Raw genomic sequence first — 15,823 nt, 5'->3', positions numbered from 1 at the left:
AGATAACGAGGAAGCTGTATTTAGATACAACGTTAAGTGACTTCTTGGCTTTGACCTCTGGAATGTTTTCTGTGTGCTCTGACCACAAGCAGTCAAAAGATGAGTCGCCCAACTGATGTTTGCTGTAAGAACAAAAGGTGACTGTATACGTGACAGTTCAGACAGATTGAATTCCAAAGTAGAAGCATTTTCAATTTGAGGAGACATCATTTGCAGCGTCTAAAGCAAATCTGCTTCGGTTTGTCTATGTTTGAATCTATCCGCTGACTTGCATTCATGCCGCCACTAAAAAAGAACGGAAAGTCAGCATTTGCTTTGGAAATTGGGGTTTGTCAATTGGACGAGTGGTATAAATCTTCTCAAAACAACTATCAGAAGGAAAAAAATGACGCTCTATTGAATAATCATGTTGCAGCTGGTAGTGATATGGATTTTCATTTCAGCATTTCAATAAATGCTCGTCAATATAATATGTGATAAAGTTATTACAAGATGAATGAGTCGGTCATGAATTATTTTATGTATTCAATAGTGGACATATTAATGCAATGAATAAAAGTTCTTACAGGTAAAGACTTAGAATTATAGTTGTAAACCTCTTTTATTATTACTAGCACTACATTGCATAAAGACGGTTATTGGTAAGAAAGCCTTCAATTATAATATTAGGCAGCCCTTAATATTCGAACCTGTTATGGACATTGTTTTTTTGTAAATGTGTTTGCTTGTAAACGTTTTCAATTCAGATTCCGAGGCTTTTCACGCATTTCAAAATGTAACTCTCGCTCAGCCGTAGCGTGGTAACGTTGCATTTCCCCCGACTCATTTCCTGGTTCTCCTTCTCCATAAACAACATGAAATCAAGGAGAGGGTTAACTTTTCCTGCTACAGATTTCCCACCGTGGTCAGAAAACACAGGGGAGACACTGTGTTTCTCTCACTATGACTCTAGAGTCACTTCTCGCTCTGAAACTACCGGTAATCGCCGTCACTCTCTCACTCTAACACACACACACACACACACACTCACACCAGCGCAAAAGTATAAACATCAGACCACTTACGGTAGGCTATGGTGAAATATCTGAACTTCCTGTTGAAAGCATACTGTTTGTGTTTAATCCAGGGTCTGACTTTTAATTAAAAAAAATTGTTGTGGCAGTGCGTTTTTCTTCTGAAAACATCATTGCACGCCTATTGACTGATACACTGCCCTCTGGTGGACAGGACATATACGAAGTTTGATACCAATATAAGTCTTACTGAAGGCATTTAATGGTCAAAATATTATTAATAAATATTTGAATATATTCAAATATTAATAAACAAACTTTGAATATGATTTTTGGGCAAAAGTCAAAGCCCTATTGGCGATGAAATCATATCGACAATTGAAAAAAAGATTGCCGATTGATTTTTCCTACGTCTATATTAAAGTGATTTAAACTAACTTTCTATCAGAACTAAGATGTTAAAATAATATCTAGGATCTGCGCCCTACTGTTCATTTAGAGATGTTTCTGGTGGAGCGGTAAGTCCACTCGCTGAGCCAAGTTAATCAGCACGAGTAACGCGTGAACTTTAAATCCTTACGGTAATTCCAAACCCGGTTGCCGTCTCTTTTCCATGGATCTGACGTCCGACGGGCTATGATTCTTTAGGACAGTCACTCGGCCTCCCTGGCCTACCGGCTGCTACTAGGGGACAGCTAACAAGAGCTAGATCAGGTCAGCACCGACTACTGAGACCTAGGTTACAGCAGCTTATGTTAATCAAGTTTTCCTGGAGCGGCAAATAAACTACAGTTATTGCATGTACAATTATCACTATAGGAGGCAGAGGAATAGCTAAAACATTTGACACGGTAATGAACAGGGATACCGGAGAGTGACAGAAGACATCGCTAACTGCTAAACTAAAGTAGCTAACAGAGCTAATAGCGTGTAAACAACTGTGGGATTAGCGAGAAAGTCGCTGAAAGCAGGAGAGAGCTGCGAGTGCTTGAGTGAACTAGTGTAGGTTTAAATGTTAGCGGATATTTGGCCGCTGTAATGAAGAATATGACAAAATCAACTGTGTCAAGCTACCGAAGCAAGGCGCTATCAGCTACCGCTGCATGTCAGCCAAGACCGTGCAGCTAGTTTTAGAAACCGCTCCACGTATGTTATGTCTAATTACATGTTTAATGTCGCCAGCCTGTCAGACTGGCGATCAGATCGCATATCAGCGATCTCGAGTAACCACAAATGGATGATTTGAAAATATAAACGATCGACCAAGCCTACTATTCGGCTTAGTAAATGAAACATAAATAACAAGCTATCAGCAGGGGCAAAAGTTTGAACCTGGGAATATTTGGTAGTTCTGCTTGAAAAATGATCGAACCAATGAGTCGAAACATAAAATAGTTGCAGATAATTTTTGGCCAATCGACTGGTCAATTAAGCAACTTTCAGCTCCACAACAGAGTGACCGACAAAAGACACAAAGGTATTTTAATTAAAGTGAAAATAATAAAGCACCTCGCATTAAGAAACTAAGATTCAGGTGTCGTTTGGTTTTTGTGTGTTGGGAAATTACTTCCGTGACTGACTGATTATAGTAATTGCCAATAAAAATTTGGTAAGCAATGTTTTAAAGAGAAAAAAGTTGCACTATCAAACCTGTAGAACAGGGATCTCACACAGATTCTGATCATTTTACTCCCAACAGGGAGCAGAAAAGCAGTTTGTGCAAATGATCGACAACATGGATCTGAAACACAGTCCGCACCTAAGGCTGTTCGTCCCCACTGTGAACAAAATCAATAAGGCCCTTTTCAGGGGACAGATAGTGATCAGTGCTCCTTTAATAAACTTTCATCTATCTAACGCTCACCTGCGGCCCACCAAGTGCATGATGAAATGATTAAAATGTATATCACACAATAAGCCCACCACACAGCAGGAGAACAAAGACACAGACAGGGAGGGAAGGGCAACACAGAGAGAACAAGGACAAAAGCAGAGAGAAAGGGCTGCGTGTTGAAAAAGTCTTTAAAAAGGGGTAAGAAATGTCTTTGATTTTAGTGATGCGTATGGTAAATAAAATAGGATTTCAAATATTCTGAGAATATGTTAACTGGAGAAAAACATCCACTAAATTTCAAATGGTGGAAAAAAACGTTGGCCAATAGCCACTTCAACATGCTTTTTCATGTATACACAGTCAGTCAGTCATTCATAATGATCATGTCAGAATTTTTTTTTTCTTCTCCCATTTTAAAAACAGCTGGTAAGCTACAGCTGGGTGGAAAATACTTTCTGAATAAAGGGGGTGGGGGGGTGGGGTGGGGGTGTTACTTTACTCAATAGCCGTATTATCAGTCTAGGCACGCTCCACTGAGCAGCATGGCATAGCTGACAGCCAGGCGGAGGCACCAGCTAACAACAGTCAGTGAATTCCAGTCCAGTGACAGCTTGCCACAACTACAGTAACATTCCTGGGCACTGAGCACTGCACAGGCTATCTAGAGACATGTCATCTACTTCCCAACTACTCAGAGCGGAGTTCGAGCAGGGGACATCTAACTCGCTGGGCATCTGGGGAAAAAAAAAACATAGTGACACAAATATCGCTTCACAAGGTGATAACAGCCTCCCTCAAGTCATAACCCCCTGGTCTCAATGGTCTGCTAGTGTGTCAAAAGACAGCCCGATATCTGGAGCAGTGAGGAATAAAGGAGACTTGCGAGTGTGGTTGTTATGAATCCGTTATCGCAAGCCAAATGGTAATTAGCTGGTGATTTGATAGTAGATTCAGGTCTCGAGATGCACAAGTTGTTCATTCTGTCACACAACCACAACTGGTACTCCACTAAGCAACCCAACAGATAACCCTATACACAAAATGCCAGACAAATCCCCACCACCATTATGCCGATTGATTTTGTCATCATCAGAATAGATCACTTTAGTTGCAGAGGCTACAAACTAATATGTCCTACATGCTGACACAAAGATTCACAAAGGACTCATTTATGTCACGGGTTTGAATGGGATAACAAAAGTAAATCAAGCTGACTATATGCTTCTGCTCCTGACAAGGGTCTATCAAAGGTCAGACACCACTCAAACAAAAGAGTGAAGGCAGGTTTATATAATAATAGGATGACTATAGTAGATTTATATTGACGGGCCAAGTGATATGGGTTAGGACTGAACAATATGGTTGGAGTTATTATCACAATATTAATAAGAATATGTTCTAACATAGATGTAAATCGCTATTCAACTTTTTGATGTTGTACATCATACATTGTACATTACATCAGAAAAAAAACTTACAAAAACATTACCTAATTTTTGTATTTTCCAATCATATTGTTGACTTAAGACGATAATACTGAATTACTGCCCAGCCCTTAGAGCACATTCGCTGACACGAGGAAGACTTTAGACACAGTTGTAGATTTTAAATTACGTTAAATAAAATACTTTAAGACTTCTTGCTTCTCATCCTCCCTCCTGTCCTTCTACTCTGCCCTCACCTCCCTTTCCACACTTTCCTGTGTCACCTTTACTACCTGTCGTTATGTCTAATAAGGGAATACATGAAGTGAAGTGCTTGATTAAGCAACCTACAAGAATGAAATCAAATAAGTCCTGCTAGGCACTTCACATAAAGGAGACAAAATACCCGCCTCCCCTCCCCCTTCATTTTATCCAACTAAACTCAGCTTCATCATGACCGTCATCCGCCTCTTTTCCATACCAACCAGTTTACCAAAGTCATCTGAAATTTCAAAAATATATCATTTGACTAACAAGCTAAGTGTAGAGCTCCAAAGATCAATCAAATAATCGATTAGTATATGGTATATCCTGCAATCATGTAACGTTGGTAGCAGCAAAAAGTGAACCATAGTCAGAGCCGGTGAACCGCAGTCAATGAGCCCGCTATGGACGTAGCAGCCCCGCTGCTGTACAGAGGCTCTTACAACAGCATGCTGCATGTGATGTGTTTTGTGCAACAGCATCCACGCATGCGGGTCAGTTCAGTTTCACAGTTCATTTTTTTAAAAAGGTCCCATGGCATGAAAATTTCACTTTATGAAGTTTTTTAACATTAATATGTGCTGCCTGCCTATGGTTCCCCAGTGGCTTGAAATGGCGATAGGTGTAAACCGAGCCCTGGGTATCCTGCTCTGCCTCTCTCCTCCTCAATAGCTACAGACACAGAAATGGCACATCCTAAGGAAAGCTCATTGTGGGACTGGCTCTAGTGGCTGTAATTCTGCACCAAGGCTGAATTTCGGGAAAGAGACTTCAGATACAGTATTAGGGGACCACTAAGGCCTATATAAAAGAGACTTCAGATACAGTATTAGGGGACCACTAAGATCTATATAAAAGAGACTTCAGATACAGTATTAGGGGACCACTAAGGCCTATATAAAAGAGACTTCAGATACAGTATTAGGGGACCACTAAGATCTATATAAAAGCATCCAAAGAGCACCATGTCATGGGACCTTTAAGTTTCACAGTTCATTAATACTGCACTGGTCGCATGTTGAAACTGCATCAAAACCGCATCGTTGGGTACCCAGAAGTACACCAGCAAAGTGTAAAGTAGATAGGATGAATGGTTCTAGAGATATTTGAACGACAGTGGACACACACACAGAGGGTCCCCGCTTTACAGTTAGATATGTATTTTTACAATGTTTTTAAACTAAAATGTGTTATAGAAGTGGCAAACTCCTGTAAGGAATAACTTGTAATAAGTGGTAGGCTGAGTGCATAACGTTAGCGAGTGTGCGGTCAAGACAGAAAAAGAGAGCGTGTGTGTGACTGAGTATGAAGTTAGTAGTAACGTTATAGCTGTGATTGTAGCAGTGCATGTACAGTACCATTTGTCAGTGAAGAAACTCAAGACCCAAGCAAAGTCCTGTGTCTTGCTTGCCACCTAATTAAAGTTAAGGGGGTTAGTCCCAAAGCTAGCGACAGCTTCGGCACAGGCTCACTTAAGGTGGACTGACCTTTAAGGTGGACCAGCTATTTCCATTTTACCAAACACTACACTCCTCCAAGTTTTGCTCAGCACCTTTTACCTCAGACTGCTAGCCAGCGAAGCAATTAGCGGAGCGTGTATGCAAAGTAACCTATAGACCAACATGCGTAACCGGTCAAAGACAGTCTGTGGTTGAGCGATTCACAGTTAACTGTTGACATCCCTAGCAGCGGCACTAATCATTTAGCAGCAGTGCTGCGCTGCTTTTAAGTCTATATCGACAAGGTTTCATTTACGCGATTGCTCCGGTGCCGCCGGAAGTTCAGCCGGATGTCCCTCAACTGGCGCTTTAATTGTGTTGGCATTCTAAACTCCGGTCGATTCGGGAAACATCCTCCGAGCTACAACCGACAATCTTCTTTTTTTTTTTTTTGAGTAAAATTCTCATCACACACTCGACAGCCATTTTAATTCCAGAGCTCACCTCCCTACGGGGAAAACACTTTACCCCATAGCAAAAGGAAATCTATCAGGCTCATAGCATATTCTTATTTCAAAGTCTTCCACTGGGGCAGATGATATGTACATAGCTTTTGATTTATTTATCATCCTTCCCATCTTAAGAAGCACTCTGTACAAGCTGGAAAGCACACACTTTTGCAATATGCATTTTCAATATACCTTGCTTGCGGACATCTTCCACAGCAGCAGTAAGCTCATCCTTTAGGAACTGACTTTCCTTTGCAATCTTTTCTCCTTTCTCCAGGAAGTTCTGGGTGGCATTCTCTACAGATGCCGCCAAAACATGAGCCTTCTTGGAGCGTCCTTTCTTCTTGTTAGAGGGGCCTTTGTTGCTGGAGTTTACCAAAGTGGTGACCTATGGCAGGGATACAAAATGGTTCAACAACAGAAGCAGCTACTTCAGGATATGTCACTCGTGATTGTTTTAAAATAAATGATATATATAAAAATATATATATATATATATATATTCTAAATGAAAATGAAAACTGGGTTCACATTACCTGGGTTACCAGGGGCTCCAGCAGCCTCTCCACAGCCAGAGTACGGATTTCTAGACTCTTTGGGTCCCATTTGAAGTTGATGTTTGCTGTGTTGATGTTAGCTGTGTTGATGTTTGTCATGGTGTCTGGAATTCTGGGGATGAAAAATTGGCAAAGTCAGAACAAAAAGTTGGAACAGATGACGAGGGCTGAGTCGCGTTCATTCTAAAATGCAAAGATGAAACAATTTAGACTGCATCAAACATGAACATCTTTGTCTTCCAAAACTCTGAATATCTGTATGGCTTTTTGTTATAGAGGGCAGGCTTTTGGTTTGCCAAGAGAGAAAAAAAAAAGACGTTTGTTTACTTTGCCTAAATGAAGCTTCCTTATGATTTTCAGACTAGTCTCTAAAAGTTTGTACACTAGTCAAAACATTAAGGTCCTTCTTTGAGCCAGCAATGCTCCATCCCTCGCTGAGGGACTGCCAAAGGCAGAACACAGTAACACTGTGGCCCAATTTCGATTCCTCTTCAGGCAGCGACTGCAACTCCATTGATTAGCTATCTAACATGGAGGGGCAGGGATAATCATCAAGCCCTGAGGGATGAGGGGCCTCAACTGAAAAGTTGGTCAGCTGTATTCTGAGAAGAAGGTCGTTGATTTCCACTAACCTACATTGTCAACAAAGAGGCTAAAATATTGAAAACACCAGGAGAACATTTGAATGATGACTTCTTAATGTTAATATTGAACTGCTTATTGGGTGGGTGTGCTTCGATATTGCATAAAACTCCTGACTAATGTTTGAATTTGTCTGGGGTACAGGCTACTTGTTATGATCTATGGCACCTTTTAACTTTTAATCAAAAAGACAGCCAGTATGGATGGATGCAGATTGTCTGGCACAGTTGTAACACAAATATTAAAGCGCTTCCCTACTACTACACAGAGGCTTTAATCTACAATTATTTATCAGCCACTGCAAGGTTTCTCATCCACTATAATTCAAAAAGGTCACACAAACCACATAAAAATACTTTCCCTGGATTTATCTAACCATGCGGATAATGTTGGTGTCATTTGCTGATGTGTGGACAATTTCCAATGAAACTGCTTCTACCTAAGAAATATTTCCATGTATAACTAATAATTCCGAGTAACTGGTTCACCTCTGTATGGGTGTGGCACAAGAAGTCTCAGAAACGGATATCTCAAAATCTGGTCAAATAAAACCAAAACTATCTGCAAGGATAGATACCACTGGGGGGGGTAAATGAATGTGAATTGGGTGAAATTACTTTTTAAACTCCGCAAATTAACGTTAAACCATTTTGCCTAAGAAACAACAACAACAAGATGGCGTATTGTATGATAGTTGTAATGCCCTTTCCAAAAAAGAAACGTCCTTAATACAATAACAACACATTTAACGTTAAACTCGATGATGTAGGAGCAACAGGGTGGGTCGAACACCTAACGTAACGTTAGCTAAGCGCTAGCTAATGCTCACGTTAAGTAGCTAGCTTTAAGCACAGCACCTGCACCTGTTGTAATGTTAGCTAACTTTACCTACATTACCTTTGGTTTTACCCAGCTAAAGTAACGTTAATTGACACTATAACAAGTAAACGATGCGAGTATGCAGGCTTTAAACCCGAGGTTGATTAAAATTAACCGATTTTCTTATTAATAGGTCATCGTTAACACTTGAGCCAATATAGCTTAACGTAGCTACGTAACGTTACAGTGTGCCAAACACGGCACCTAGTTAATGCTAACTAATGCTAGGCGACAACAAACACTAACGCTAGTTCCATTAGCTTACTTTAATACTACGAAAAACTTTATCTGCCGTGTTAATGCGCTGTACAATTAACTATTCCACGTAACATAGTTAGTAAGGTAACGTTGTGAACTTACCGAAAACAATTCACTAGCAAAAACTGGAGTTTAAAAGTTCAAAATGGAGGAACGGGAATTACGGAATTCCTTGCCTCAAAAGTTTTACTCCCTTTTCCTCCCCGCAGTGACTCAGTTTAGTTTGGCTCCTAACCTTACAGGGTACTTCTACTTGTAAAAATATCGAAAGATGAATACAAGAGCGGCTTAAAACGATCTCCTGCTATTAGTTACCTGAAAAGTTTCGGTTAGGATTGTTTCGATGTCGCAGACTATTGCCCAACAATAGATGAGGCGTAGGGGGGCTGGGGCGGTAACCGAGTTCCTGAACTTCCTGGCAGCGGGGCAGGGCAACCACAGGACACAGCAAGCCCGCAAAACAAGGAGGTGTTTTGGGCGTGGCACTAACCGTATGTGTCCATATATGGATTAATTATTGCTTCCATAAATCTAGTGTATGACCAGCCCAAGCTGTGGAACACCAGTTGTAACGTTACTAAAGTTTGACGAAGGAACGTACCCAGGAATGACTAACCTTGGAGTGAGATAGTCATGTGGGACATTGAAGTTAATATTGTGGCAGATACAAATATCTGATAATATTAAAAAAGATAGCCTAAATGTTAACATAAATGTTTTATTTCGAAATATGTTTCCCTGCACCTCCTGCTGTGAGCAGCAATTCCCATGATCTCTAGTCATTAAGAGGCTACTACTAGAGATGAGCCGATACTGCCTAAAATGCTAGTATCGGTATCGGGAAGTACTTAATGCACCAATTCGATACCACATGATAAAGCCCTAAAGAAAATCTACGTTGAAGTATTTTATTTATGTTCTTTTTCCGTTATAACTGACTGTCCAACTGGTTAATAAAAGAAAGTTCTGGGGAGTTCATTGTTTGTGTTTGTTCATGTTTCACAAAGAGTTTAACCTGAGCCAGGCCGACAACAAAGATAGAAATCATATCACATCCATACAGGGATAGTAGTATACAGTTGTTAAAACATAATAAAATATATGACACATTGGTATCGGATTGGTACTCGGTATCGGCCGATACGCAAGTTCAGGTATCAGAATAGGTATCGGGAAGCAAAAAATGGTATCGGGCCATCTCTAGCTACTACAGAGGAAACTGGTGTTTGATCCAGAACTCATTTAGGTCATCTTAACAAGGCAACATACAAAGTACCAGAAATCATTTAATGGTTAGGAATTTTAATTATTTTCTGTTGTAGTTACATTTAATTGAGCCTTTGTCACTTCTCTTCAGTTTTCAAATACTGTCCAGCCATACCATGTCAAAACTCACAACCCAAATTAATCAAAAATGATCACATTAGCCTTTCAGCCTTGAAATAATGGGATCGTACATAATATATTTTAACCCCCATAGCACTGCATTTGTTCACCTTAATAAAAATGATTTAGGTTAAGGACTCAAGCAATATGCATCCACTTGGGGGACATCTTTTGACTATTAGGCCTACTAAATGAACCAAATGTGACAATCTTCAAAATATTTTTCCTCCACATACTGTTATTTGGCAGAATATGTGGCGTATTTTGTAAATGGTAGATGTATAATTTTTGGAAGTTACCTTATATTCAAGTTTGTCTATTTAAACTCTGAGCACACAGGATGCAAAAAGAGCCTTTTTCAAATTGCAACCTGCTGTATGTCAATGTCAAAATGTCAGACATTCATTTTAAAACAACTTAGTTTCCAGTCTATCTTCACTATATGACCCATTCTATTCCCTGTGGTTCTTTCCTTTTAGTTGGTTATTAAAATTCAGAGCAGCTTCTCAAAAATAATATACTATATAATATAATATAATTTTCATTGGGTTCAAATTCAACACAAGGCCTCAGAGAAAGACAGTGCTACAAAGTCAGCTGATGCAGCATCAGGTGCATACACACACAATGAGCAGGTTGTAGCTTCAGGTTCTCATATTTTATTAATATATATAACAAACATCAAACTACAGCAGCACTGACATTTCAGATAAGACTTTTATTCCGATAGCTAGAGATGCCTTGCAGATGCCACACATTTTACAATGTCAAGGTCAAGAAAAACTAACTATATAAGCTATGATGAGTATGCAGTTGTCACTCTTTTATGGTTTGTTGCAGCTGTGACTGAGAACATTGAGACATTTGATAAACATATTCAAGAGCCAAGTATTTTGGTTTGGGCCTAATGAACTGTGAAAGCCATAAATAGATTATCTAAAGAGGCCAGGTGCCACCCCTTCCGCCTCACTTTTCCACCTTACACACAAACACACACACACACACACACACACACACACACACACACACACACACACACACACACACACACACACACACACACACAGACAAACGCACACAGACAAACGCACACAAACAATGGATACACTGTATCTTTAAACAGTGGTACCATGCTAATAGATTTTACCTCATGTTCATACAGTTACTGGAAAGAGTCTGACAGTTACTTTAAGTAATTTGGTAATTCACTTTTTTTTCAGCCTGCATCCTTTTAGGACCTTTCCATTGGTGTGTGTGTGCTCAGTAAACCTCATTGGCTAAAGATACGTCTATTTACAAAAGAAAATATATAATCAAATATGACAAATCAATGTAAGCAGATAGGTCATAATTCACATTATACTGTATATGTAAAGAAAAATACATTAAAAAAAAAGAGGAGACAGTCATCTGCAATTCAACGAGGTGGCCACAAAGAACATTACAAACAACAATGGTGTTTTGTTCTGCAGGCAAGTACAACTAACACACTTCTATTTGTTGGCTGGAATAGGTGTTAATTAAGAAGCTCCACCAGTGCAGCATGAATTACAGTCCTGAAGAGAATGAGCTTACAAATGTACTCACAAAGCTCTTAATGAAGGCCTCAGAATATAATTATCTTCTGGAAAGGCACTCCTGAATAATTTTTTGTGCAATAATAACTTGCCAAGTAATTGTTTTCTCCATAGAGTTTTCACCATGCCGGAACTAAAGGGTCATGCATTAAATAGGCATATTAAATTCCTGCAAACTGAGATATATCAGTGAACTATCTTGTTTGCAATATTAACTTCAGTCAGACACAGGAGGACCTGCCACTTACATAGTGTACCAGAGATTTGTTTATCCAATTAATACTGTGTAGTGAAGAGGGATTAGATGTGCTGCAGTTGTGTGCTTGAATGATGAATGTTTGTCCAAGTAACAGCTTGCTGGGAGGACAAGTTTGGGTGTCCTTGAACTTTAATCTTTTTGTACCTATTGGGCCCGACAAATGATAAGAGCACAGCATGCTATAAATAATTCCTTCTCATTATGAGAAAGTGCACATGTTTGTCACACACTGAATGTATAATTGAGCAAATGCAAATCTGTAGTGTGTGTGGCACTACGGTGCATCAAAAAAGTAAAAAAAGATGGTTACTAGGCTATAAGTTATTTTTGTACTTATCATACTGTTATGATCTAAAATAAAAATAAAATGTTTTATGTTATGCAATGTGTTTTCTGAACTTACTGCACAGTAATACTATATAGATTAGTTTTACATTTCTATTCAGTAAACACAATGTATTATCGAATGGCAGTCTTGGGCTGGCACAGCTCCATACTGATAAGAGAAAAACTCGTGATTGCAGCCACAGGTGAGCTTCTTTCATGATTGTGTTATCTATTGTTTTGCAGACATGGAAGTTACTCTACATTATAGCTCCCTGTCAGAGTAGTTCCTCATACTTTGACGTTGACTGAATTGGAAGCTCCTTTACTGAAGGAGGATTTTGTTCCCTGACATAACGAACACAACGACTTTCAGTCTGCCCACATCTACCTGACTCATCCTGACAGCTGTCCATGGAACTGCATGATGTCATCTGCGAGCCCTTCCTGCCCGAGTAAGGCCTTGTACCTCCATGATTGAAAATGAGTGTGGTGCAATGTAGGCATCACTCTTCCACGGCAATACCCAAGGGACGGAGAGGAAAGTCAACAGGTCAGTAACACTAATGATTATCCTCAATAGCAGTTGTTCACTGTGACTTTCTTGCAGAGGTGAAAAGAAACATACATTATCGTAGTGAATTAACAAAAAGTCCCATGGGAGGACATATCAGACATGTTTACAGTTAGATGTTAGGACAGTGATGTCATGGTTTCAGAAGGCAGACTTACCATCTTATTGGAACATTAAGAAGGTCACAGCTCTCATGACTCAACTGCTGCTAACCCAATGTTGGCAGTCTGAGCTCCACCTGCTGGTTTTAGACTACTGCATCAGACTGTTGCCTTCTGTTCTGTGTGGTGACTCTCCTCAGCTTTAGAAGCAGCAGGAAGGAACTGAATGACATGCGGGACCACTGAGTAACCTCTTTTAGTGAATCATTTCCCTCAGATGGTCTGTTTTTAACTTATAAAAAAACATTAGATCTGTAAGTGCCTATCTCTCCAGCTTTTGTATTTAGTCTGAGAGGGGTCTTCAAAATCAAACAAGTGTTTATTGCAGAGCAGTGAGTTCCACTTGAAGAAGTGGTGTTGACTTTTCTGGGAAATAGTGCTTTTGACAATATATAAACAAGCAATTTGCTGTTTCTGCCCTCCCTGCACTTGTTTTTATGATCATATTACCTCTGTTTCCAGATATGTTTCACAGATGGGGAGACAATAGCATGTTCATAATCATTTTGAAACAATCAATGATTACTGACTGAAATGCAATTACCAGCAGACCACCGACTGAAAGTGCACTCGTCACTCACAGTGCACACACTATTCCAGAAACCTTGTTTTATTCCAAAATCCTCCAGGGAGCTACTGCCCTAATTTCTTGCTTTCCATATGGGATTCACGCTAAAAGGAAGGTGGAGAATGTGGAGAATGCACACAATTAAACATAATGCATTTCAAAGCTGTAATGAGTTACAGGTTCAGACACCATGGAATGCCTGTGTGCTTCAGATATACAGTGTACGCTGTACACTTTGTTGTTGTAAGCACCAAACATGCACCAGGTCACAACTGGCACTGAAGAGCTGAAGACAGCATATTTAACCTCAGATGGCACATCACTGTATGGCTTTAATTTTTAATAAAGACCTTTAAAAGGAGGCTTTAAAATAAAATGTAATCTGTGACTTTTAGTAGCTAAGTACATGTTTTTATACACAGAGTCTGCAAATGTAGATCCAAATGTATTTGTTGAGCATTACATTACATTACATTACAGACTTGTGTATTGTCCTTTACCCAGGACACATATTTAAGTGAAGCTGGAATGGAAATACAATAACATAGAATACATAGAAGGATTTGGGCTGATAGAAAGTAAGACTTCTTTGAGGTTTCAAAACTAATTCCGCCTATAAAAGTAACTCTGTAGCCTTAGGTTCCTAATTAGAACAAAACTATAATTTTGGAGTTAGTTTTGGATTTGTGAAAGAACTTCAGTGTGTTGTTGCTTGTGACTTCTAATGTGCCATACTAGCTGAACTATGTCACCTATGTAAGAAATAAAACAATAGAAACTTGATGCTAACACAGGCATCAAATCTGTGTATGGTGTTTTTTTTGTTACACTAAATCAAAGCACATTTCTACTTATGTTTATCTTTTATAATATGTGCGTCAGTTTTTGAACATATTCTATCTACTGAAAATAGTTTGACATGAGACTGCAGTAGGAAAACAGTACATGGTACATAGTGCTGCCTGTCCGAGTCAAGGGCTCCATATGATACAATAAAAGAAGTAGTCAGCTAATTTCCAGAGGAATTCTATAACACTGTTAGGTAGTATTTTCCCAGATAAATAGTAGCAATGACCCAGGCAGTCTTGTGGCAAATTGGAAATTGAACCCAGAATGTGATAGACATGACTTCCAAGTAGGGGACATGACCTTTCAATATTAATGATGCAGAGAGCCATGACATCATCAGGACCTCTTTGGGACCATGTGATCAATAGGAAATGAATAGTTGTGACTGTATGAGAATATCTGCTCACCCACAGAACCATTGCTGCCATATTTACTTTAATAAAAATGTATCAAACCAAGTACCATGCTCTAAGCGTGAGTCATTCTTTATTGAAGGCAGCAGCAGAAGTGTAGTAATTCAATGAGCACATCCTCCCACTCTCCACACAGCTGTTGATGTCTTGTTGAAATGCAGTATTTTTTTTGCTTTCCTCTAGCTCAAGCAGAACTTACACACCCAAACATTTGCTTGTTTACTGGCCTGCAGAGATGGCAAAAGTACTCACTTACCGTACTCAAGTAGAAGTACATATACTTGTGTTAAAAAATACTCTGGTAAAAGTAGAAGTACTGATTTAACTTCTTTACTCAAGTAAAAGTAACAAAGTACAGGCTTGGAAATGTACTTAAAGTATAAAAGTAAAGTAGCCTTGCGAATGACAACCATTTTTTATGCAAAGCTACCTGGACCAGACAAATGTTACTAGAGTACAAGCTGTGAAACTTCAGTGGACATGGAAAAAAGGCTCTTTATATGCCATTGCCTACATTTTAAATGGATGTCTGCCAATAGGCCTAAAACATCACATATACAGTATGATTATTCTGACAGAGACTGGGACTCCAGGTTAATACGATTCTGACCGATTAGCAAGACATGAATTCAATTGTGATTCTGTGAGAATTCACAGATCCAGTTTCTCTTTTTTAATCTTCCCCTTAACATTTAAAGGAATCTACATGTATGTGTGTGTGCTCAAATATGGCTTCTGGAAAGAAAATAAAGGATACAATATGAATTACTAAACAAACATTATGAATATACGAATGCTGCCGAATCTGTCGAGTCGTCTTGTAGTGGTGCGTCAAGTGAAACGTATATTCCCATCCAATTAGATTGAATTCGGTATTGATGATGCGAAAAATA

At 39.3% G+C, this 15,823-nt stretch overlaps 1 protein-coding gene across 2 annotated transcripts in view; it reads right to left on the bottom strand.

The window, feature by feature from the left end:
- Positions 1 to 9,243, bottom strand: part of ctnna1 (catenin (cadherin-associated protein), alpha 1) — an 87,961-nt gene extending 78,718 nt beyond the window's left edge. The window contains exons 1-3 of one of the 2 annotated variants that reach the window (XM_078260954.1): positions 9,135 to 9,243; positions 7,020 to 7,152; positions 6,676 to 6,871 (exon numbers count right to left, since the gene is read on the bottom strand). In XM_078260954.1, the coding sequence (XP_078117080.1) occupies positions 6,676 to 6,871; positions 7,020 to 7,139 (316 nt within the window). In that variant the 5' untranslated portion in view covers positions 7,140 to 7,152; positions 9,135 to 9,243. Of the gene's footprint in view, positions 1 to 6,675; positions 6,872 to 7,019; positions 7,153 to 8,921 lie in introns of both variants that reach the window. The other variant, XM_078260953.1, reaches the window with a different exon arrangement.
- Between the last annotated feature and the right edge of the window lie 6,580 nt (positions 9,244 to 15,823).

Source organism: Sander vitreus, chromosome 10 (genome assembly GCF_031162955.1).
Source record: "Sander vitreus isolate 19-12246 chromosome 10, sanVit1, whole genome shotgun sequence".
Taxonomy (NCBI): Eukaryota; Metazoa; Chordata; class Actinopteri; order Perciformes; family Percidae; genus Sander; species Sander vitreus.
The sequence above is the reverse complement of the archived record's forward strand: the minus strand, read 5'-3'. Positions and strand labels throughout refer to the sequence as shown.